The sequence below is a fragment of the Macaca nemestrina genome, chromosome 5, assembly GCF_043159975.1.
Source record: "Macaca nemestrina isolate mMacNem1 chromosome 5, mMacNem.hap1, whole genome shotgun sequence".
In the NCBI taxonomy this organism is placed as follows: Eukaryota; Metazoa; Chordata; class Mammalia; order Primates; family Cercopithecidae; genus Macaca; species Macaca nemestrina.
In genome coordinates, this window is record NC_092129.1 from 40,883,541 (window position 1) to 40,910,602 (window position 27,062).

General features: G+C 38.0%; 1 protein-coding gene across 3 annotated transcripts in view; it reads left to right on the forward strand.

Annotated features, from left to right (window-relative positions):
- The window catches only part of LOC105465663 (phosphodiesterase 7B), a 333,358-nt gene that overhangs the window by 270,741 nt on the left and 35,555 nt on the right, over positions 1 to 27,062 (forward strand). For all 3 annotated transcript variants that reach the window (XM_011714218.3, XM_071096499.1, XM_011714217.3), the window contains 5 exons: positions 16,590 to 16,741; positions 18,444 to 18,507; positions 20,513 to 20,608; positions 23,388 to 23,488; positions 24,933 to 25,064. In XM_011714218.3, the coding sequence (XP_011712520.1) occupies positions 16,590 to 16,741; positions 18,444 to 18,507; positions 20,513 to 20,608; positions 23,388 to 23,488; positions 24,933 to 25,064 (545 nt within the window). The remainder of the gene's footprint in view (positions 1 to 16,589; positions 16,742 to 18,443; positions 18,508 to 20,512; positions 20,609 to 23,387; positions 23,489 to 24,932; positions 25,065 to 27,062) is intronic.

Here is a 27,062-nt window from a genome sequence, read left to right on the forward strand (position 1 = left end):
CTGTTCTGGCCATTTCAATCATTTTGACAGCCAAGAATGCCCCCCAACATTTCCCCAATGCCTCCCACATTGACTCATAAATCTCAATAGCACTCAAGGGTTTATTTGTATTTTAAGCCATCCATTACTACCTGACATGTAGTCATTAAGTCCCTTTGGGCTTTTTATTTATCAGTGATAGCTTTTGGTTCCAAAGTGTCCTAAACATAAAAGGTGATGGCTACTAAGACTGTTATCAATAATATTCTACTATTATTACAGAAGTGTTATTGTTTATGGCTTGTTATTAACCACAAAATTTCTCTTTTGGCTTAAAGTTGGTAAAAAAAAATAAATATTGTTAAAGTAAATTTCAGAAAGTTTGGTTGCTCTTAAGAAAAATACTCAGAGTTGGGGGCTCCTGAAAAAATCTGAAATTCAATATAATTAGAAATCTGGTTACTGAAAACCAGATACTTTAAAAATTAAGCCTCTCAGGCCTGCAAATTTTGACAGCATAGTTTTAAAGGCAGATTCTTGGCATAATGTTGAGTGGGTTTTGACCAAGTCATGCTGAGAAATTTGCAACTGCAGCATTCACTGGGGTGAATGCAAAAGAGAAAAAACACATTAATGAAAACTTTCCAGGATGAAAGACCTTAAACTTAGCTTAACTTCTGAACTTTTTGCTCTGCTGTGATCCTTCTGACACTTTGAAGAATGATTCTGGATGGGCTCCAAATAGCACACTCCTCACTCCTCATTCTTAAACAGCGTGAAATCTGTCAACCCAATCAGGTCATCAAGAGGGCAGACTGCCACTTGTCATTACTGAGAGGGGTGTTCTCTAGGACGTTGAAAATGTTGGGCAGGTCTTGCTTTTTACCAAGAGCTAGAGCCTGGCATTTTGAGAAAGACACTTATTTCCACTTATTGGGAAAACTAGCTTAGCACCCGTGTGCAAATCAAGTATGCCCTATTCAATTTACCAGAGTGATGCTTTGACATCATTCCCCTTAACAGAAAGCTGATAATCAAAAATAGCCCACAGGGCTTTATTTGCAAAGATGGAAAGCTCAAAACACTTGCCTCAGCTCAAGATGGAATCTAATTTTTTTTAACTAATTCTAATGCATGAGACAAAGTAACAATATCAGTTAATGAGAAGCATGGGAGCTGTTTGAATGCCTGTTCTTCTACTTGTTGCATGTGTTTCACCGAGTTTCTTAATCTTTTGGTACTCTGTTTCTCTGCTTCGAAACCTGGAATAATGATAGGTATTAGCAGCTCTGATTATTTTGTTGTGAGAACTCAGACCCCCCAGGCAAAATTACCAAGTGAATTAAGTTTTCCTTTGACTTTTACCCCTTCCTTACTCACACCATTGAGCTAAGCACTAGGGATTATAGGTAAGTAAGGCATAGGCCCTGTCCTCAAGGAACTAACAGTTTAGTGGGTGAGAAAGACAAGTTAATATGACAATGCAGATATGGCTGAAGAACTGCTTTGCTGAACATAAGTAGGGTGGGGTTGCTTTGGGAGCCCAGCACAAAACACCAGCCACCATTGGGAAAAGACTAGGAAGACTTTCCACCCAATCACCTTCTTTCTCCTCTGTCCTTTTGTCCCACCTTCCTGCTCCCCACAAAGCCACCGCCCTATGACTTTCCTTCTGAGATAGAACCCCAAGCTTTAGACTGTTCCTTCTGCCCTCTTCCATCAGAACCTATCCATCTGACATTGCCTACCTAATTGCAAACTAATTCAAGCTAAGGCATTCATTGATTCATTAATTCTGAGTGGTATTTGCATTCTGACTGGAGCTGTCCTTACACACTCTACCAATCTTTATTGAGCATATACCATGTAGGTTAATTTCAATCTTTTACCTAAAAGACTGGTGAGTGGAAGAATCAAGCCTTGAACCTCATTCTAGGCCAAGTATCCTTTTCTCAGAAATAGTTTCTTATTCCATTTCATCACAGTCTGTAGGCTCTGCCTAGCTTGGCAGCGCCTATAGCAGAGATTTCACGTACAGCAATAGGACGGTGCTAAGGTTCTTCTACGTGGAGATGAGACATATACCAGAGAGAATGGAGAAGACTGCCATTGTGATACCCTAACTTGTATTAACTGGATTGACTCTCTCTTAGCTGAAAATGCTGGATGGATTCCATTCGGCTCCTTCATTTGCAAGACACTAAGGGCTCCTTACCCACCCTCTTCCTCAAGGACTTAACTTGTGCAAGCTGACTCCCAGAACATCAAAGAGTGCAATTAACTGATAAGGTGGCAAGCTATGTCCACAGTGCCCAGGAATTTGCTCAGGTGATAGTACTCTAAAGCCCCCACATTTGGGTCCGGAGCCCCCACACCTATCACCTTGTGATGAATTTAAAGCCCCTGCACCTGGAACTGTTTGTTTTCCTGTAACCATTTGTCTTTTCAACTTTTTTGCCGGTTTTACTTCTGTAAGATTGCTTCAGCTCAATTCCCTCTCCCCTCTCTAAACCAAAGTATAAAAGAAAATCTAGCCCCTTCTTTGGGGCCGAGAGAATTTCGAGCGTTAGCCATCTCTGGGTCACCGGCTAATAAAGAACTCCCGAATTAGTCTCAAAGTGTGGCGTTTCTCTATAATTCACTTGGTTACAACACCATGGCACCATAGCTGCTCCTGGAGGTCCCAACCCCATGAGGGCACTGCTTAGTTCTTCAGCCACACTACCTGTCCACTAGAAGGGCAGCTGGAAGTCCCAGGAAAGGGCAGAGATTTCCTCCTACCACACCCCTCTCCACTCCCCAACCCAGGGCCACTGTTTTTGCCCGTTGCTGCTATGGAAGGACAGGAGTGAGCTCCCGCTCCTGACAGGAAACTCTCCAGGAGCAGCAGCTATAACTTCCTCATCTTTGCATCATCAGCACCCAGCCCAGTGTCTGAGCCAAAGTAAACCCTCAGTTAATGTTTGGAGAAGGGGATGGAAAGGAAGGGAAGAGTGAGCTGTTGAGACAATCGAAGATAGTTCTTCTCTTTGGCAATTCTAAAAGTACTTAAGTAAATTTATTCTAAAACGCTAGGTCTCTTCCACCTTCTGCTTCTCTCTGTTCCCTCCTTCAGACACAGCAATTAAACTCTTCATTCTGAGCAATCCAGTGTTAATAACCTAGGATGAGAGAAGGCAAGAGAAACCTCAGTGCCAACAGTGCACATCCCTTTTTGTGCATTTCTGTGTCCCCTCACTTTCATCCCCTGCCATTTGCATCTCCACAGGTCCCACCTGAGCGGGTTTCTCTGTGGCTTTAGCAGGGTGTGTGTATATTCACATTTTTTCCAACGTAGGTGTATGTGAGCTTGTTCTCAGAGCTCTATGGTTTCCATAGTCGTAAGAATAAAAGCATTTTTCTGACTGACCACTCCATCCCTGCCATGGTGCTTTACCTCATCTGGAAGGGTGTGCAGGACCCAGTCCATTACCAGAAAGGATACAATCTCATAGAGGGCAACTCTCAAACTCATATGGGATTCAGAGGGTGGTGCCAAAAACTTCTCACATTTCTTCTCAGACTACCTTTCACTGGTACAGAGACCTCCTCCGATGGGTGCTTGAATGCCCCTTCTCTCTTGATCTCCCTTCCTCATTCCTTTTCTACTGTTCTGTCTCCTCGCCCTCTCTACCTGACCACACCCCCTACATATACATCAGGTGCCATCTTGCCTCTATGCCATGTGGAAAGAAAGGCTTCTGACTCCAAGTGTGAGGGGCAAAGTAGATCATCACTTTCTTGAGAATGGAGCACCCGCTAGACAAATAATCTTCCTTTCTCTTGCTCATATTTTATGCCTTATATAGTATTTTAATTTCTAGGTATTTTTAAACTAAAACCTTCCTTACCTGCCACAGCTGAAGCAGAAACAAAAGTAGTGAAGGGGATAAACAGCCAATCCCACCACCTTCCTCTGGGTAGTTGAGGGCAGAAACACTCACTTGAATATTCTTGTATGAGTCCGTTTTCACACTACTGATAAAGACATACCCGAGACTGGGTAATTTATAAAGAAAAAGAGCTTTAATGGACTCAGTTCTACATGACTGGGGAGACCTCACAATCATGGTGGAAGGTGAAAGGCACGTCTTACATGGCAGCAGCAAGAGAGAAGTGAGAGCCAAGTGAAAGGGGTTCCTCTTATCAAACCATCAGCTCTCATAAGACTTATTCACGACCATGAGAACAGTATGGAGGAAATCACCCCATGATTCAATTACCTCCCACTGGGTCCCTCCCACAACATGTGGGAATTATGGGAGCTACAATTCAAGATGAGATTTGGGTGGGAACACAGCCAAACCATATCCATTCTGTATATTCAGGTACCACAGTGCCTTGCACAAAGCAAGTGTTCAAAGGATATTTATTGGTGGAGGCTTCCCAGTGTTCATCAGACTACAAAAAACAAATAGCCAATTCATCCAACTGCTTCCAGTTCGTTTGACAACTACCAAAGAATATTATATATTTCTTATAGCCATTCCTAATTAAAACATTATGCAAAATTATCAAGGTAGGTAGAGATAGTTAGAAAACACATAAAAGACATATGTGTTTTCTAGAGGGAAGGAAAGAAGAAAGAAGACAATGCCTATGGGCCATGTTAAGCAGCAAGGAAATATTATGGATTATGCCCTGACACCATGACTCTATCAACAGATGTCCCTTCAGGTTAAATTTCAGGCAACTTTAAGGCTTGGCTCCTAAGGGTTAAACACAAGGTCTGTGTGCATCCCTGTGCATCCCGGCAGGGTTTTCTTTTGAGCCGCCTGTTTGCCCAAGTACCTCCCACTCTTTCCCTTCCCCACAAGCTGCTGCTCCACTCTATGTACACAAAAAAAATGTTTGTCTTTTCCAAAGCTGGAGACACCAACCAATGTCTGTGAATTTCTTTGTGTAATAACATAATAATCAAATCACATTAACTCAGTGTCAAGGGAGACATGTGTTTTCAATTTTAAAACCCACAAGTGATTATTTATTCCCTAATACTTCATTTGTACATTTAGTGAGAGAAATAGGAAAGTCACACACATAGAATCGCTTCCAACCTTTGCCATGAAGTTATTTCTCTAGTTGTTTTCTAGTTATTTTACAAGTTGTCTTTCAATATTAGCATTACGGTATTTCTCACTCTCTTGTTCAATGATACCAAGTTTAATTTTCAGCCTTTACAACTTTATTGATTTTTAAACACTTGTATTTATGAATTACACAGTTAGAAAGAATAAGTAATGTCCTCTTATTGGTTTTGTTTTACTATACTTTTTATGTGGTAAATAAGTCATAATATGAGATCTACCATCTTAGCAAATGTTTAAGTGTATAGTACAGTCTTGTTAACTGTAAGTACAATGTTGTACCACAGACCTCTAGAACTTTTTCATCTTGCGTGACTGAAACTCCATACCCCTTGAACAGTGATTTCCCCATTTCCACTTCCCCAGCTGCTAGCAACCACCATTCTACTTTCTGCATCTATGAGTTTGGCTACTTTACTACACTTTTTTTTAAAGGACCAAAACTTAAAATCTTTCAGGTGCTGATACATCATTTTGGATCACTATACCCCAGAGAAAATAGGGTCCTGTGCTAGACTGCCTTATGTCTCCACTCTTTGCCCTTTCCTGTAAAGAGCAGGATATAATGAGCAGAGCATCATCTTCAAGGTCAGAAAGACCCAGGTTCCAATCCCTACTCTGTTACTTATCCATTGCATGACTTTGGCTAAATTATTAAACCTTTCCAAACTCATTTTTTCATTTGTAAGATGTACCTATTTTAATATCAACTTCACAATACCCAATTTTATGAAAATTTATTGGATCGCAAATGTAAATTACCTAGTAGGTACTCAATATTTTGGTTCCATCACCCCAGCTACAACCTCTAGTCTCGTATGGATTGAATACATGGAATCGGAGACCCAGTGTGTTTGTGCTAGATGAAATACATCAGATATGTCTTTGGGAGCTGTTCAGACACTCATGCAGGTGAACACTGCAGTAGTCATCTAAAACAATTCTTTCTTCTCTCTGAATTAGTTCAATGTGAAAATATATAACTTTCCATGGCCTGTTAATGTCTTAATGAAACCTGCTTCCTTAAGAGTGTCCTACACCAAGAGTACAGACATGATTAGTCCTAAGGTGCCACTAAAATCCATAGACAGCCATGGGCCCTAAGAGAGAAATCTCAATGCACAGGTAAATTTCTCGAGTTCTCTGAGGAACTAAGGATATTTACATTTAAAGAGTTATATTCCAACCACATATAAAAACCACATAATTAAATCACAGAATCCACTCCAGTGAAATATAATTCAAGCAGCCTTTGTAACCTATAAAGAAAAAGGAATTAGCTTCCAATGCATTCCCTTTCTAAAGAATAAAGCATAAAGGTTTTCTTTCTGGAAGTTTTTAGAGATCAAAGTTTCTATCTAGGCCTCTACCAATGGGTAAAGTTAGTACTAATCTACCGTCTTTCTAAAGATGCACTAATAATCACTTAGGAAAATCCAACAAATTCAGAAAAGAAATAGAGGTTCAAGTTCTTCTATACAGGGGATCATCCCTGTTATCTGACGTGTTAGATGAATGAGTCTTGCCTGTTCTGGACAATTACTTCAATTCGACAATTACATGGTAGCACCTATCATGAGCCAGAAAATGTACTACAATAAACAGAACAGCAGCTTACACCTCAATAGTCATCTCATTCCTTCATTCCTTCTTTTGGTAAACACCTTTTCGGTAAGCCAGGCACCATAATAATAGATAAGACATAGTCCTAGCCTAACAGGGTTTACAGCAGTGTGCGGCATCTGCCGCACAGCAAGAGAGCTAAGTTACTGCAATACTAGGAAGAGAGCTGAATGCCTCTGACCAGGAGCCCAGGAGGAAGTACTTGAGGTGGGCTGCCGAAGGACAGATGACATTTCAACAGGTGGGGAGAATATTCAATTGAGAAGGAATGTGGGAATCCAGATAGAAACAGAAAACTCTGGGGGACCTGGCATAAAAACAGCAAGAGCAGAGATCTGTTTATCTGCAGGGTACTTTTGGGAGATAAAAATGGAAAAGTAAGTTGGCCTCATATTGTGGAGGGCCACGAATGTCAGAATAAATAATATAAATTAAGGAGACATTGTGGGGTCCATTGAAGGACTTGGAGCAGGGGGCTGACATGTAGGAGTTGTGCCTGAGGAACAAATATGTCGGTGGTAGGTGAGATAGATCGAAAGGGATGACTAAAGGCCCTCAGAGGGGTTCATCGAATATCCTGGGACAGGGAGTAAACTAGCAGAGAGGGTGAAAGGAGAGAAGCAGTTGTAGTACGTTACGGCACACATCTGGAACTTCTGCAGTCAAATTTGACAGTCCAAACATATCTCCCAGATAAAAGACCACACTTGCTTTAAATGTGTGCTGAGAACTAGAGAGTTAATGCAGCAGTTTTTAACCTCTGGAGACTTAGAATCAACTGGAAGTTTGGTCACTTCAATTTGCTCACCACAAACTGTTGCCCTCAAAACTCTGGATTTGCTGTAACATTTCAAACTCTGAGAAGCGGAGGGTTCAGTAAAACCACATTGAGCCTGGCACGTATTACTTCTTTAGGACTGAGGAAACTTGATCTGCTTCTTACTAATTCATTTAAATTTCATTCAAACTAGGATTTTGAAAAACCTTTCGATTGCCCAGAGAAGCCTTAAGAGCTTATTTTTAAAGCGTTTTCTCCCCTCCTTACAAAAAGGAAACAATAGTTTTCCAACCATCCCTGAACCCCGGATGTCAGAGATTCATAACCCATTTGTTGGGATGGAGTTTATGGTAGGCCAAAAAAAAAAAAAAATCAACTAAAAACGGCAGATTTTGCCAAAAATCCATGTGTTGCATGGTTAAGGAGACAAGCATTTGATCCTCTTGAACACCTACAAGCGATGCAGCAGGTGTGCAGACAGGCAGCGAGGAAGGAGCTCATTCTACTCCATGACTCAAACAGCCATGTTGGTTTTCCCTTCACTGTCAAGAACATAAAGGAAAAAATGGCAATTGGAAAAAATAAGCATGTTAAAAAGGAGAGTGAGAGAAACAATTTCACTCTGTCTTAAAGACTTTCCTATTCCTCCCCCTCCTCCTCCCACTCAGTGGCAATGTTGTAACAAAACTCTTCTTCTAGTGACAGCCGTCAAGAAGTCGTGAGTATTTTTTGTACACAGAAGAGCTAATGACATAAGGCTTTAATACATTCTATTCAAGACCTGAGTTTCGAGAACTTAAAATAACTTTTGAGTTCCTTTAAGCTCAAACAGATTTCCCAACTTCAAATTAAATTTTAAGATGATGGTTTGTTTTATTTTGGTTTAAGTTTTTTTCTCCCTTTCTTACTTTTTTTTCCTCTTTTTGGCGGTTTTATTATTGTTGTACATGTTTTATTGTATGTGTTATTTGTTTTTTAATATTTACAGCTGATCTTTTCTATTAAAAACTAAGCCTAGCAAATGCCCTAAATGTTAAGAAATTTAATTTTTTATCTTAATTAAATTGCTCAGAATTTCAAAGTCATTTATAATGACTTTGTCTTAAAAATAGGTCCACCCATGTGAGGAAATCTCCACACTTGATGACATTAAGGGCTGAATAATATATTTGGTTGTCATCAGTTTCTACCCATCATTTTCTGACCACTGAGAATACACACAGTAAGAAATAAACAAATACGGCTTACGACCACTGGTGATTTCCGAAAGGCTGGGGGAGACATAGTATTTTATTTTAAAAAGGTTTTCTGGAAGCTCTTTTATGAATAAATGGAACTTTAATGTCTAGAGATGCTAAACTGTGAAAGGGGTGATTTGAATACTGAAGTCATTACAACCAAGTCTAAGTTATGAAATTTGCTAAAAGCACATGAAAATGAATCGAAGTGTTTAATACATTGAAGGAAGCACTGGTCTCATCCAGAGAATGTCATCTTTAGCACCTCGTCAAAGTCCATACTGTAAGTTCTGGAAATGAGTCAATATTGTTTTCTACATACAACCTCTTTAAATAATTCTTTTAAATTTCTTTTTTTTTTTTTTTTTTTTGAGACGGAGTCTCACGCTGTTGCCCAGGCTGGAGTGCAGTGGCGCGATCTCGGCTCACTGCAAGCTCCGCCTCCCGGGTTCCCGCCATTCTCCTGCCTCAGCCTCCTGAGTAGCTGGGACTACAGGCGCCCGCCACCGCGCCCGGCTAATTTTTTGTATTTTTAGTAGAGACGGGGTTTCACTGTGGTCTCGATCTCCTGACCTTGTGATCCGCCCGCCTCGGCCTCCCAAAGTGCTGGGATTACAGGCTTGAGCCACCGCGCCCGGCCTTTTAAATTTCTTAAAGTAGTCTATATAAAAATTATTTTTACAGGGTAACTGCATCTTAGGCTAGGTTACTTCAACCTTAAAATCCTCATGTATGCTTTCAAGAAAACTGTCATCCTAGACAACACTAACCTTCCAATTTTGCAGGGATCCTGAACCCTGAACTAGTAGAATGTGTGAAAGAGTGAAAGAGCTGTGCTGTAAATCTGCTACTTCTGCTTCAGGACACTTAAAGTCAAACTAATTACCAGTTTCTCCTGTTTTTTAAAGCTGCATATTGAAAACTAGAATTTCACCCTGATTCCTCCAGAGCTCAGCATTCTTGAACTTAGATGAGAGCACACACATCAGGAAAGTAATTTAATTCCATCAACATGTATTTCACACCTATAACTTGCAGGACTTTGTGGAAATTCAAAGAAAATTTAACAGAAATCTGGTCTCCAAAACCTTACAGCCTAATAAGAAAGTCAGATATGTGAATAAGAGTGAACTTTGCAACCATACAAGGCACAATTGTTACAGCAAAAGTCAAAAAAAGCAAAGGACAAAGAGGGTGGCTATAGTCAATAATAATTGTACATTGAAAAAATAACTAAAAGAGTATAATTGGATTCTTTGTAACAGAAAGGATAAATGGTTGCAGGAATGGATACCCGATTTTCCATGATGTCATATTACATATTGCATGCCTGTATCAAAACGTCTCATGTACCCCATAAATATGTATATACCTACTATGTACCCACAAACATTAAAAATAAAACAATTATAAAAAGTGAAAATAAAATAAATAACAAAAAAAAGCAAAGGACAGTGGCAGTGGCAAGAGGGCCTGGACCCTAGAACTCCATTTTGAGGTTGATTCAGAAAATGATTACAAAGCTAATATGTGTAAGTTTTAGCATCTTCCACTTAACAAATTGGCTTATTGTTCAAAAAGAGCATTTAACAATGATGTTTCTGTAAAGGAATAATTTATTCAAATTTTATCAGCAAATTTTTTTCTGTTTCCATTATATGTAAGACTATTATACACTAGATAACGAGGGGTCATAAAGGTTGATTAAATGGTTTCTGACTTTGGGGTGTAATAGTTGTTCACCAATAACTCTGTAGTACAAGACATATGAAAAATCCTGTAACAGTTGAATGCAGTGGTACATACTTGTAATCCCAGCTACTCTAGAGGCTGAGGAGGGAGGATTGTTTTTAGGGAAGGAGTTTGAGGTTGTAGTACACTATGATTGCACACCTGTGAATAGCCACCACACTCCAGTCTGGGCAGCATAGCAAGACTGTCACTTAAAAGAAATTCCTGTAAAAGGAAGATAAACAAAGACTATGAATAGTCACTAACCAAGCAAGAAATTTTATTAGAATAATTACTAGCTCAATAATTATCAAAGTAGGGCTTAATAACACATTATTAAGAGGTTCAGTTGGACTGATGCTCAAAAGTGCTAATATTAGGTTTATGGAGTTGGATCTCCATGGGTGCTTACAGTCAGCTCTGCTCACTTAAACACAAAGGCTTTCTTTGTTCTCAGTATCACCTGAGCTACTTCTGCACCAATTACTCACTACTGGACTTCTGGAAACAGTTGACATAGACTATTTCAGGAAACCAGGTATACAGTTGACAGAAACAGCCTCGTAATATGGATATATTTACAGCTTTCTTAAATCTCAGATATTTATTCTAGGTTTAAAGTTTCTCCTGGTACCAAAATTAATCAGCCCCTATACAGAATATTCCATAGAGAAGGTACTCAAAAATGAAAATAATTTTTATTAACATATTTTTGCATTTGAGCCAACCCCAACTTGTAAAATTTAAAAATTACTGTACTGGCAGTGCCAATACAAACTTTGTATTCCTAAAATTAGCACCAAAGTAGTGCAAAAATGTGTTAATATGTAGATATTTGTGATATTTACAAAAGAAAAGTGAACAGAAATTGAATTTCCCAGTTCGGGTCAATGCTCACATAGATTAGGCAATGAAACATTCTGGAACACTTTTTATAACTATTCCAAATAATAATCTGGAAACCATAAAACAATAAAATCCAACAAAGGTGCATTAGGATAACTGTAAATGCCTTTAAGTAATGATTTGTAAAATTGTAGAAGGGTCTTAAATAAACCTAGCATTTTATTACCAGGCACATTCTTAACATTCCCCAGATTTTTACAAGAGGAATTTAACTGAGCCATCTGTAACATTTAGCTTAGCTAATCATTTACGTTTCTACCCAGAAATACATACGAAATACATTATCATATCATATCAAATACATATCAATACATTATCAAAGTAAATATGGTAGCTATGCACTGGGAGTCCTTTTGGAAACAAATATATCAGATCTTTATCAAAAATTGATTAACACATTTAAATACTTCAAAAAGCAGGACCTTGTACTATTATACAGAGGGTGCTTTATTCAGATTGTTATATGAATTTTTTTCTCCCATCTTCAGCTTCTTATATCTTCGTTTTTCATTATCTCACAAAACACAAATTGCTCCCTAAATGACACTCGATTGATAAGTTATTAATGTTAGTTTAAATAAACTTATTTTTCTTGGATTGTTGCACGTTCTTCCCCTTTAGAAAGCTACCTTGAGGATTTTTTTTTTCCGGTTAGCTTTATGTATGTCCTCAAATAAGAAAATTAAGTGCTATTATTTTCACAAATGGCTATGTAGCATTGCTTCTGAATCATTTGCTTGTTAATTAAAGGATAACCCAGATAGAAGTTAAATGGAGTAGTCATGGCCTGCCTTGGTATTTTAGAAAATATTGGCCACCAGTTAACACTGCAACTTGTCAGATATCTACCTGCCCAACTGAGACGGTAGGTTTGAAAGTATACAAATAAAGAATATACGTCATGATGAACAATTCATTCAAAAACTTTGAACAATTTTATGGGGAAAGACATTGTATGCTACATTTTTTTAACCTACAAGGCATCATAAAAAATTAACTATGAAAAGATTTGTTGGCTGGCTTTATTTAATTACTGGATTTTTTTTAACGCCATCTGAGCTTATGTTTCAAAGACTGGCCCAGTATGGTAGCTCATGCTTATAATCCCAGCATTTATGGTAGGCCTAGGCAGGAGGATCACTTAAGCCCAGGATCACCAGCCCTGGCAACACAGTGATACCCCCATCTCTATTCTATTTTTTTAATTTGAAAAAAAAAAAATGCAAGACAGGCTAGACTAGAGTGAGAGGAATGAGGCACTAGCCTTACTTAAAATTTAGGGGAATACCAAATAACACAGTGATCAAGATGTATCATATCTTAATGCAATCTTTTTAAAAATCAAAATTAAAACCAAAAACAGTCATGAGAAATAATATAACAAAAATTTAAACAAAGATCCAAAGAGGTCCGCATTCTGTCATGTTGCCGAACTAATATTACTATTATTCGTTTGACTCTAGGTGAAAGAAATAGGTAAGGAATCTTGCTGTTTTCTTCTTCGTTATAAAGATAAAAACAGATCTAAACTTAATATCTCCAGCTCATGGCATCATTAGTTTAGTGATATTTTAGTCAAAATTAGTGAATAGTAACCATTATTTCCTACCATCTACACTTACAATATGTCACTTAATTTCAATGTCATTATCTTAACTATGAATCTTCCTAAAGTACTACACTACTTGGAAAACTAAAGGGAAGTTTAAGAAGTAATCCATTTCAATTTGCTATGTTTATGGCATATTTCCATCATTCAGGGTTATTTTACTTGCTTCTGAGTTTATTATATAAATATAGATATACCCCCAGCTACATAAGACATTTTCTTTTAGTATTTTGGGATGGGGGAATTTTTCTAAATATGAAAAAAAGGAAAAGATCATCTATAGATATTTTCTTTTAGATTTTCCTTATACATAACATAGGAATAATTTATTCATTGAATAATTGATTTCATTCTATATAGAGCTATCACTACATTTCTTTGCTTTCTTATGTAGCAAAACTCCTTAAAAGAGTGGTCTACACTTGATATTGTTTCAAACTTCTTCACATTGTTTCTCTTCTTAAACTTTTTATCATAAAATAACTTCAATTTATCAAAAATCTGCAAGAATACTCATATACTCTTTCTCCATATGCACCATTTGTTATATTTTGCAATCTTTGCCTTGCTGCAATACATTTTTTTCTTAACACTTTATTGTACATATGCCACTTTATCACTAAATATTTCAGCATGTATTTTCTAACAATGAAAGCATTCTTTTGTAACCACACTTCAATTATCATTCAAATAATATGTTTGGGGTATTTCTGGGCAATCACTGTGATGTCAACACTCAAGTTTTAAAAGGCACATGTGAAATGAGTATTAAAATATTTATAAATATGAATGTCTCATGCATAAATCCGTATCCAAAATTATCCTAATAATGTCATTTATGAAATTTTTTTCTGATACAGAATCCAGTTAAGGGTCATGCATTGCATTTAGTGCACTGTCTCTAGTATTCTTTATTATGAAACAATACCTAAAGCTGTCTTTGTCTTTCATGATATCGACATTTTTTAAGAGCGCACAGGCTGATTGTTTTGTGGAGTGTCCTTCAACAATTTTGTCTAATGTTTCCTCTTTATTAGAATCAGATGTGCATTTGGGGCAGGAACACAATATGTGTGAGGTTGTATCCTCAGTGCATTACATTAGGAAGAGCATGATGTCAGTTTCTGGTGGCATTAACTTGGATTACTTAGGGAAGATGATGCCCCCTCTACATTTTTCCACTAAAAAACTACCCATGTTTGTCTTCTCCAATATTAATAAGTCTTCTGTGGGTAAATGCTTTGATATTGGGTAATTACCCCATTGCTTTTTAAACTTTTCACTTAATAATTTTAGTATCCGTTAATGATTCTGGCCTGAATCAGTCATTACCATATTGGCTGCAAAATGGTAATTTTCCAACTATTATTTCTTCTACATTTATCAGTTGGCACATTCTACAAAGAAGAGATTTCACTTCTCCTTATTTACTTACTTACCTTATCACCAGTATGAACTCATTGGTTCTTACTTCAGCCAATGGTTTATAATCCATTCTTTTGTTATTCATTTTGAGGCTCAGATTTCCCATATTTTCTCAGACCCCTTGATGTTGTCACTTCTGTCATTTTTAAATGATTCCATCATTTTTTTAGTTCCTTCTTATTTTCTAGTATAACAAGATGCTACAGTTCATCCGGTACATTTTCCATCCCTGCCCTAGAACTGGCCATTTCACCAAGATAAATCTGGTCCCTATTAGCAAAAAGTCATATTTTAAAACCACAGTCTGGGTGCTAGGTGTGCTCATTGCTACCAGAGTGTTGCTGCTTCTAGGCACACAATAAAATGTGCTCAAGTACTGTGCATAGTTCATGGCCAACTCTCAGTCTTCAAGGTACCTGACCCATTAGCAGCATTTAATTTTGATGATCACATCTTCCCACTGGCAATACAATCTTCATGAAGCTTCTAGGAAATGATGTTCTCTTGACTTTTCTCTGTCCTCATGGGATACTCCTTCCCAGTCCTCTTTAGTTTGCCCTACTTTTCTCTAAACCCATCTAAAGTCAAGGTAGAGTCTAGAATTCAGACTTTGATCCTTTTCTCGTCCATATCTATACTTACTCCCTAGGTAATCTCATCTGACAACTCTCAAGTTTTTATCTCAAGTCCAGTCTTCTCCCTCAAGCTCTGGATTTTATATCCATTTATTTCTACTTAGCATCCTCACCTGCATCTCTGATAGAGATGTGTAAAATCTCTGATACAACATGTGTAAAATCGAACCACTCCAGACCTGGTCCACCTATAGCTTGCCCTTGAATTATGCCTTTGCATGCATAATGCAGCCTAAATAACAAACTGAATTTGGTCACTCACTGCCATCAGGGAGCACCATTGTTTCCTCTGCCTCTGCCCTCTGTTGTGATTTTTGAGTTCCATAGAGGAAAGGGGGAGATAGGGGAAGGCAGGACAGAAGCCAAAATTACTTTACATATGAGCCGTACATTTCCTACTAGACTGTTAAATTGACTCTACATTCAAAATTGGCAGCAGACGTCACTAATGTGGCCCTAGAGTGATTCATATAATTTCAGCTGAGATAAGAAATATCTTGACAGACATTCAAATAATGTGTTTGGGGTATTTCTGGACAATCACTGTGATGTCAACACTCAAGTTTTGAAAGGCACATGTGAAATGAGTATTAAAATATCTCTACTGGTAAGATTTGATTTTTATGGCAACCAGTAAGAGAGAATACACCATTAGAAAGTAAACACTCTCTGCTTCTTGTCAGGGGCATCCAGGTTACTTTTTGTGCTAAGATTATTGGTTCCTTTGCCAGTGATGTTCCTGGGATATTAGGAACCATTTCCTCACATGTAAACTGGTATATTCACAACCCTTCTAATTCAGGTGGAAAACATCATACAAGTGAGAGTGTGGGATGAGAACTTGGTCTAAATGTTTGAGTCTCAGTTCCACTATAGTAGAAAAAGAATAACTGCTCATTTCAAATGCATGCAGAACTGTGTGAATTTCACTTAGCATACCAGCATCATTAACAAGAAAATGAAATTCTTAATTCATATATTTCATGGTCTTCCAAAATTACATTCTGAAACACCTTGACATTTTAGTAAATGTAATGCATAAGAAATATAGTTAGGTCGGGTGCAGTGACTCTCTTCTATAATCCCAGCACTTTGGGAGGCCAAGGTGGGTGAATAGCTTGAGCTCAGGAGTTCAAGACGAGCCTGGGCAACATGGCGAAAACTTGTCTCTACAAAAAATGTAAAAATTAGCTAGGTATGGTGGTACATGCCTGTAGTCCCATCTACTCAGGAGGCTAAGGTGGGAGGATCACTTGAGCCCAGGAGTCAGAGGTTGAAGTGAGCCAAGATTGCACCGCTGCACTCCAAACTGGATGACAGTTGTGAGACCCTGACTCAAAAAATAAGTAAAAAATTTAAAAAATATATCAGGTGTGTTCATGAAGCATTTCAAATGTAGAATTCAATAGACTATATTTTTAAAAGTATAGAAAGCATCCTCTAAATTTCTCTCCTTTTAATACATTATATTTTTACAGAGTGGAGAAAGTTGGCTCTCTTTTAAATATATAAATTTCTTGACTTGATGACTTTCCACAGATACAACATACTCAGGGGAGATTGGCACCAAGAAAAAGGTGAAAAGACTATTAAGCTTTCAAAGATACTTCCATGCATCAAGGCTGCTTCGTGGAATTATACCACAAGCCCCTCTCCACCTGCTGGATGAAGACTACCTTGGACAAGCAAGGGTAAGCTGACTGCCCCTGTCTCCTCACAGCAGGCCAGCGGCCAACAGTATGTGCCTCGGCCGATAGCACTGGTGTTGGAGTCCTACTCTGCCTCTTGAGGAGCTCTGTGACCCTGAGCTCATTATTCCATACATCTGGACTTATTCCTCTAATAGCAAATGAAATTAACAGAAACATCCCCCTTATGAGGTGCACGAAGTAAACCATGTTTATATGCTTAATATACCCATGCCTAACTAGCCATTTTCATTTTTATAAAGGTATGAAATATATTTGCATGATACTAAGTAAAGCAAAATTTTGGACTGGCAGATTACTAATGAAGGAATAACTAAAGTTTTTAATTTATTAAATTAGCTCATTGTAATAGCTACACTAAAAATAACCCAATCATTATCAACTCTTAATTCTACTTTAGGCTGTTGATGCACTGCATTTTCCTTTTCATAATTTTTAATTCATTTGAATAAATCTTAATAACTCTACAATTACTTTTGTAATACATTGATCTGACTGAGGGTGGAAATTAATGTGTGACAATCTGCAAAAAGTGTTCAGGTTATGTCTACCCCAAACTGCCAAAGGAATTTAAATTTCAGCAATAAATGCCCCAGTTTAAACAGAAGTCAAAGATAGATTTTATAGCTTGCATGCTAAGTGATATTATACTATTTATATACTATTATGAAATATATACCACTGGCAAAGCCCAGTGCCTCATGCCTGTAAATCCCAGTACTTTGAGAGGGCGAGGCAGGAGGATTGCTTAAGCTCGGGAGGTTAAGGCTTCAGTGAGGTATGATGATACTACTGTACTCCAGCCTGGGGGACAGAGTGAGACCAGGTCTCAAAAAGAAAGAAAAAGAAAGAAAAGAAAGAAAAAGAAAAGAAATAAAAGAAAGAAAGAAGGAAGGAAGGAAAAAAGAAAAGAGAGAGAGGAGGAAGGGAGGGAGGGAAGGAGGAAGGAAGGAAGGAAGGAAGGAAGGAAGGAAGGAAGGAAGGAAGGAAGGAAGGAAGGAAGGAAGGAAGGAAGGAAGGAAGGAAGGGAGGGAGGGAGGGAGGGAGGGAGGGAGGGAGGGAGGGAGGGAGGGAGGGAGGGAGGCAGGCAACTAATATATGCCATGAGCAAATGAACAGCAAGTAATGTCAAAAGAGCTAATTCCCAATATTAGGCCTCCAAAAGGATAAAAAAATCATTTCTAACAACTTAAGGTCTGATATTGGGCAATTTTTGAATGTTTGCTTGTTTGTTTGCTTATGAGAGGAGAACAAGTCTAAGCTTCCCCAGCCCTGGAATATCACTGACAGAGCACTCTTGGCGGTGTCTCTCCTCTAAGCAGCCTCCTTTCAAGAAAGGTGGTGTGAGATGTGGAAAGGACAGAGGGCTGGAAGTCCAGCTATCAGAGGCCAAGTCCTGGGGCTGCCTTCAATATTGTGTGAGTTAGGTAAAAGTCTCACACAATCTAAACCTCAAAAATAACCTAATATCCCTTCATTTTTCTGATGTGTTGTGAGGGTATTTTTGTGTCACGCCGGGGCATTTGGATTTTATTGTAGGACATAGGAAAAACATTCAATTGTACTAGATGATATTATGCGAGGATTTTCAACTTTTTAATTGTTTAATCCACTGTATCTCAAAGTAAATGTTTGAGTCTCCAATGTGATTCATTTGCGTGCTGTTTGTTGTTTGCCTTTTCAGCATATGCTCTCCAAAGTGGGAATGTGGGATTTTGACATTTTCTTGTTTGATCGCTTGACAAATGGTAAGTTACCCAAAAGAATTCTCACTAAAATATATACCATAAAATGGGATTAATTTCATGAAAAACAAAATTTATTTTTAAACATTGCTATTCGTTTTTCCTTCTTTCCCCATTTTCATAAATCTACAGCTACTGAAGAAGGACCTGGGTAAGGGAAAATCAACTCAAATGAAGAATAAGGACTGAATTTGACCTTAGAATCTTAAGACAGTTTCCTTGTGACCTTGATCATCCCCCAAAGGAATTTAGAAACCACAGATTAGATTCTTTTCTTGCAGAATATTTTGGCCACATCCAAAAGTAGGGAGTTCATTGTTAGTTGATGAAAACTAGAAACAAAAGTATATCTGATCAGCCCTGACTTTTACTGGGCAGGGTGCTTGTGCAGTTTTATTAAGTGAGCTAAGTCTGCCCTGTTGTGGGTATTGCTCAAATATGTTTGACATCATCAGAAGAAAACAATTGCTGAGGAAAGACTATAAAAGCTTAGGCTGCAGCCAAAGGGAAAAGTAAACATCCTCATTGGTGTCACTTCTTAAGTTTTTGTACCTATAAAGACCTTCCTTAAGAAAATAATAAAAAATCTATTATATTTTTATCTGGCCATTAAACAAAGGCTGATGACTTTGAGGGCCAATGAAAGACACCACATTTAATGCTGATGTTGATAGGCCTCATCATTTGCTAGACTTGTGCTTTAAGTCATTATATATGGTTTTCTCATCATTCTATTACTTGGCAAACAATATGCAGTTGAGAGAAATATAGCTTAAGACCATGAAATGGACCTTTACACTGTGGAAAGCAAACTAGATCACAAAGAGATGAATCCCATAATTTTGCATGTCATTTTGCTCAAATCAACTGAGAAATGGGTACTGGTAAACTAAGTTACCTGTGAACAAAAGAACTTGTTAAATGGTGTTTGTTTGAAAGAGAATATAATCATGACTCTTATAGACATATGAAATGACCACGTCAGAGATTTTCAACTCAATTAGAGATCCAGTAAGATGCTACAACTGGTTCAAAGGAGAAGTCAAAGAGCCTCACATGTATACAAAGTATATACCACACATATCTAAGAAATGCTGAAATTGATTTATAAGTAGGTACAAAATCGAGAGGGGGAAATAAATTGTATTTCCACCTAACCGATTTCATTTCCCATATGTTTTCTTCCAGAGTTTCAGGTCTTATGTATAAGTCTTAAATTCATTTAGTGTTGATTTTTGTATACAGTGAAAGATGAGGGTCTAATTTCATTCTTCTGCATGTGGATATCCAGCTTTCCCAGCAGCATTTATTGAAGAGACTGTCCTTTCCCCAATGTGTTTTTGGTGCCTTTGTCAAACATTAGTTGGCTGCAGAAGCATGAATTTATTTCTGGGTTCTCTGTTCTGTTCCATTGGCTTCATTGTCTGTGCTTTTAAAATTCAAAATCATTATTCCTAAATAAACAATATTTCTTGAATGCTTACAAGTCATTACAGCTTCAATTTTGCATCTCTGCTGACTTGAATTCTAAAATAGCTCATAGTCAGATCTCCTCTTGAGTGATTTTCCATAGGAAGAAGAATAGGCTATGATTATTAAGCAATATAGTAGTTTAGATACACCTGTAAATGGAATCGTCAATTGGAAGTGACTTACGGAATATTTCAAGTGGCCATAAGCTGTGTCTTTAAAAAAATACACATGTACACGTGTATTTGTGTGTGTGTATGTATCCCCGACACCCCAATAGGCAGATTCCTTCTAACTCTTAATGTCTTCATTGCCTTTGGTGAAGGGAGAAGGTCTGAGCTAATTTTACTTGTACAATAAGAAAAAACCTAGGATCAGATCATAGTAATAATATGCTCTATACTTGAATAATTTCACATCTAAAGGGAAAAAAATTCTATCAAAGAAACTTTATTACAGAGATTTTGGATCTTATTGTCAATCTTGATATTTTAGTGATGGTCAAAATGAGTTAAAGTAAGTGACTGTTTTCCTACAGGAAACAGCCTGGTAACACTGCTGTGCCACCTCTTCAATTCCCATGGACTTATTCACCATTTCAAGTTAGATATGGTGACCTTACACCGATTTTTAGGTAAGTCCTTGTTTTCACATTTCTAGCCCCATTCTGTTGAATAATGGCAATGCATAATACTCTTTAATATAAAGTGGTAAGAACCATAGGACGATAGATGAAGACCTCCAATTAATCTTAAATGATCTCATCTTACTTTTAAAATATGGCTTGTTCATCCTAAATCATTTAAAAAGTGTTTGATCACAAACAACTTGGGGGTTAGGGGTGCTGACCCCCTGTGTAGTCAAAAATCTGTATATAGCTTTTGACTGGAAGCCTTACCAATAACCAACAGTTAATTAACACATACTTTGCATGTTCTATGTATTATTTACTATATTCTTACAATAAAGTAAGGTAGAGAAAAGAAAATGTTATTTTAAAAATTACGGGGAATCCCAGCACTTTGGGAGGAGAGCAGATCACAAGGTCAGGAGTTCGAGACCAGCCTGGCCAGCATAGTGAAACTTTGTCTCTACTAAAAATACAAAAAAAAAAATTTAGCCAGGCTCAGTGGCAGGTGCCTGTAATCCCAGCTACTTGGGAGGCTGAGGCAGGGAGAATCGCTTGAACCCGGGAGGTAGAGGTTGCAGTGAGCCGAGATCGTGCCACTGCACTCTAGCCTGAGTGACAGAGCAAGACTCTGTCTTAAAAATAAATAAATAAATAAATAAATAAATAAATAAATAACAAGGAAGAGAAAATGTATTTACTATTCATCAAGTGGATGTGGATCATCATAAAGCTCTTCATCCTCATCATCTTCACACTGAGTAGGCAGAAGAAGAAGAGGAAGAGGAGTGGTTGGTCTTGTTGTCTCAGGGGTGGCAGAGGCAGAAAAAATCTGAGTACAAGTGGACTCACGTGGTTTAAACCCATGTTCTCAAGGGTCAAGTGTAGTTATGTTTATAATAAATTATATGTAAAGAAAACCATCAGGAACATATCATTTTCAAAGAAGATACTTGTCTGCTGACATAGTAACAAACCTCCAGCAGCATGTGCCTCAAATAATTCTAATCAGGACATGAGTTATTGAAAATTTTCAATAGGCTTTTTAAAAAATAATAATGACTACCATTTGTGTAGTGCCCACGATGAGCAGAGTACTTTTGGCAAATTATTTCTAACCATTTAAACAAATCTGCAAGTAGGATGTTATTATCCCCATTTGTCCCATAGTTTAGGAGAGGTACAAAGAGGCTTCATTACTTGCCCAAGGCCAACAGCTAGTAAGTGGCAGAATATGAGTCCAAGCCTAGCTCTGTTGACTTGGGAGTCCACCATCTTTCCACTCAACTCCATCATTACTCTGTATCAAAAGGCAGCCTCAGTTCTTATTTAAATTTGTGTGTATTCTTATTTATCTGCTAGTGAATTTTTCAGGGCACATTTCTAATCACCAAATGACTTTCCTCCACCATTTAGCATGTTTCTGGCTTCTTTTTGACTTGCCACATGGCTGTACTTTGATTTTGGAAGCTGACTTAATGCCATTAGAAGAAAATAACAGGCGTGACAATAATAACGGGAGCCACACCCAGGTTTCTATGGTGTTTACATCTGCTGGAAGCTCTTCCAAGGACTTGCATATATTAGTAAACACATTTAATCCTTATTCCACTTTGAGCTCAGAGTTATTGCTATCCCCATTTTACAAAGGAGGAAACTGGGGGAACTTGCAGCTAAGTAACTTGCCCAATACAGACATTAAAGTGATAGAGGATTTAAATATAATTGCTGAAAATATACCTGCTGAATATAAGGTATGTGCAACGCAACAGAAATATTTGAAACCAGTCACAACATGGCTCATTTCCAGAAATCCAAATAACCTCAAGCTGATTGTATTTTAATTGATGGAACAAAGTAATGGCCATGCATAGGGCCAAATAATTTTGATTTGTCCAAAAAGGGAGATACAGATATAGATACTTTGGACATGTGTATCTACCCAGAAAATATGTAAAGAATACAAAGACTTGACAACAGAATTAATACCATAATCCAGAGCCAGATTCATAGCAATGGCCTGAGAGAATCTGGCTGTACTTGCAAAGCAGGACACTCTATAGACACTGAATATATTGCATCCTAAGCATCGCCTTGGTTATGAGCTGAAGCAGGCTAGTGTCTTCCATAAATAGCAAACCAAAATTGCCTTGTCTGTGTCTCTACTTGGTTCCAAGAGCACTCTAAGCCTTGCATTAGATTGCAGGAGCATGAAAGATGATACTCTAACTTGAATAAGGTAGAAATAAATGCAAGGAGTCCACAGTTGGATCAAGGCAGTACTCTGAATCTCTGCCCTAAGAGGCCCTGATTTGCTTTCATTGGTATTTGTTATTCAAGTGTTAAACCAGTCTTTGGATATCAGTATTCTGATGCTACTAGGGCTCTTTGAAGGAAACCTCATTTGTGGCATATTATTTATAAATGGCAGAAACTCAGACTATCGTGTGAGATAAAGTTGTCCTTTTCCTACATATTTATTTTTCCTATGAATGACAGCCTTTATGAAAGTCAGAAAGGTGAGATTTATGAAGGAGGTGAGAAATCCCAAGGCTTCACAAATCCTTTTGGCCTTTCTCCCCTCTGCTGTCCATCTCTGCTCTCTGCTAAAAACAGCCTAGCAGAACTGCCAAGCTTGCAAACCACGTTTATTTTTAAAGCATCTCTATGCTGCACATTTTGGAGGCACTGATATTTTTAAGCAAAAAGCACCCACAGTAAGTCTAAGCTAGTACACCACTCCTATTTGGGTTTTAGTTGATTGAGTTATCTGTTTACCTCCCAGTCATGGTTCAAGAAGATTACCACAGCCAAAACCCGTATCACAATGCTGTTCACGCAGCTGATGTCACCCAGGCCATGCACTGCTACCTGAAAGAGCCAAAGGTAAGATGACCCAGCTGCCTTCTCAGCCACCTGGAAATGCCAAGGAAACTAGCTGCTGGGCCCAAGTTACCCAACATATCTGAGTAACTATGTTATGTGTCATTAACAATGTGAACACAAATTATGGATATTAAGTTTCCAGTATCAGCTCTGAAAATCTTACAATGTTCATGAAAAAGAATGGGACTCATCTGAGGTTTTCTTTCATATTTTGTATATTTTTGAGGCTGCATTAGGACAAAAAAAAAAGTTCCTCTCTATGGCAAGCTACATCTTAGGTATCTTCAACAGTACATAGGACTAGCTCCGTGCCTTAGATCTCTGCCACAAACAGCAGCAGCATTGAACTTTGCTGGGAAAAGTCTCCTACCGCATGAGTTTTGATCAACAAATGGAATCAAAGCTCCTCAAGTCTGATGTTCTATTTCCTACTGAGCCAACTGGATATCCTGATTCAGGGCCCAAGAAAACTTGTGAATGTCAAAGACCTCTTAGCAAGCATGTTCTGATGCAATGAACCAATCCAAAGTTAAAAATTAAAAACATCATAATAATGCTCAATACTCAACATTCAGGCAGTCCTTAGCTGTATCAAGTCTGTTGGTACAAGGTACAGGATGAGTTTTCTTAAGGTTTCGGGAAAATTATATTCTAAGACTGTTGAGTTCAATCTGTTTTTAACATCCCCCTACATACGTGGATGCTTTGACAGTAACCACTTAATGTTCAGATGTCAAGCAGGCACTCTCAGGGCAAAGCTGAGTGGGTGCCTCATCCCTGCAACATATCCCAAGGACATTAATGGCTCTGTTTTTTTAATTTCCAAGTAGTCTAAGCATTGCAATATGTCATGCAGTTGTATTTTTAAAGTTAGTATTGGATTCCCATGTCTCTGCTTATTTTCCTAGCTAAACAGAAAATCACAGATTCTCATACATTCTCCCACTATTTATTATACATTGAAAAAAATGCAGATCTTACAAGTCGGCCCACTTCTTTCAAAGTGGCAAAGATATATTAGACAGTTGAAATACACAAATGATTTTTTATTAGGTCCATCACATGACTTCAACTTTTTTCTTCATTTACACATTTCTCTAGGAACAACGCTGATTTTAGGCCCTGTCTTTTCCCTATCCACCCAACAGCAGTGTTGCCAACAAGCAATGCCATCACAACAACAAAACAAAACAGAGTGGAATAGGAAGAAGGGGATACCAGAATGATCTACACAATTTGATTTTACCCAATTATTTTCCACACAGTCCTTTCCTTTTTGCCTGTGATTTCATGTGACTGTCACCTCATTTAATGCTTCAAAGGGTAAAGGTCTGGCTGATAGGCTTAAACAATGCCATGATGATCCATTGTGTTTGATTTAGCCAAAATGATTATGAGCTTATTTGTGAAAACATACCAATCTCCCAATTTGTTTTTTTAACAGCTCGCCAGCTTCCTCACACCTCTGGACATCATGCTTGGACTGCTGGCTGCAGCAGCACACGATGTGGACCACCCAGGGGTGAACCAGCCATTTTTGATAAAAACTAACCACCATCTTGCCAACCTATATCAGGTAAGGGAGCCCAACCTGGCGCCAGACACAGTATGGTCAATTGCCTTAGGCCCGGTGCTCAAGCTCGAATCTCGCCCATGGAGAAAATCTTCTTTTAGGGTTAGCCTCAATGATGGAGACCACATCCAAAGAGCATGGGTTTGAAATAGGCCCAGCATATCCTGCAAGGGAGATTAAATTAATTTACAAGGATATCCAAGGAATTCAATTTGCTCCAAAGCAGGTTTGAAATTGTCTTAAGTTGAACAGGATCCTTGAACCTCCCCTCTCATGGTCTGAGAATATCTGTCTCCATGGAGACTATCTTGTACATAATGGCCAGTTAAAGCCAGTTCCTGCAGGACTGCCGTGGATATTTCCGAGGTGCAACCCTAATTCGGACTTGACTCTGGGGCCATTTCTGAACTGTGTTGGCCTCTGAGTCAGAGATATGTTATTAAAGACAATAGGCATACTTCATTGTTATAAAATAGTTGAGCAATATGAGAAGGTTGGCCTGAAGAATTCTTCTCTACAACATTGTTTCAGATATTAAGCCCTAGATCGTAAATGAGTTACTTCCAGAATTTTCAATATGGTTCTTTGAATACTTTCAGCTGTCATTAACAAAATCATTTCACACAAGAGAGTCATTGATATCAGTTTTAGTAGATCTTTTGAAAAAAAAAAAAATGAGTGCTGAAAGAAATCCTGGCAGATGCCCATAAAACAGCTGCATTAAACAAGATTTTGCAACTTGAGGATGCATTTTTTTTTCAATAAACATGAAAAGAAGCCTTTCTCCATCCAGTTGATTAGCTTTGGGCACAGATAGGAAACAGGTTTCCAAGACATATATGTTTACCTAGCATATATTTCAATTCTGAGCTCCCTTGAGCTGCCAGCCAGCACCTAGAGCTGGGATAGATATGGCCACGTAGAGGAGACAGGATAATAGAACCAAAAAAGCCTTTTGATGGTGACCTAAAATCTAAACAAAGATTTAAAAAAAGCTAAAACTTAATTTTCTAAACCATCTCAGCAGCAAAATGTATTGCTTGAGAAAAGACACAGATATTTAACTACGGAAAAAATGAATGACTATCGTGAAAACTCCCAAAACAAGTTTTTTTTTTCCTCCTGTCAATTTTGACTTTTTCAAATGTCATTTATTAGAAAAAGAAAATCAGTCAACAAGGTTGGCTACTCAGTCCATTAACATATAATGTAAATGTTTACATGATTCTAATTTCTCATCATCAAATAAATCCTACCAATGACGTTTCAGAGAGTAACTACTGCTATTGACTGATTTGTACATAAAAACCAAGGTCATAAAACTACACTTTCACATGTAATATACGAAGAACGTGTAGCAAGTTCTTATTTAGAGAGCAATTCAGAAAGAAATATGCTAAATATTAAAGAAAGACATAAAAACAAGAAAATAAGTATAGAATTTCATTAGTAAGTGAAGAATTACATGCTCACTGATGATTAACAAAAATTGATTCTCAGAAATACCCCAATCTATCTGATTCAGATACTAAAGATTTTCTCGGAAAAATTGATTTTTTTCTCAAACTTTTGAAGTGAAGATAGTTTTTAATAACATTTCTTTTCTTTTTTTTTTCTTTTTTTTTTTTTTTTTTTGGATGGAGTCTTGCTCTGTCACCCAGGCTGGAGTACAGCGGCTCGGTCTCAGCTCACTGCAACTTCTGCCTCCTGGGTTCAAGCGATTCTCCTGCCTCAGCCTCCTGAGTAGCTGGGATTACAGGCGCCCACCACCATGCCAGGCTAATTTTTGTGGTTTTAGTAGAGATGGGCTTTCGCCATGTTGGCCAGGCTGGTCTCTAACCCCTGACCTCAGGTGATCCACCCGCCTTGGCCTCCCCAAGTGCTAGGATTACAAGCGTGAGCCACCATGCCTGGCCTATTTTCATCTTTTTATTAAAAATGAACACTCTAATACAACCAAGTTCTACAGGCCTTTTCAATGCAACATATAGTCACATATTT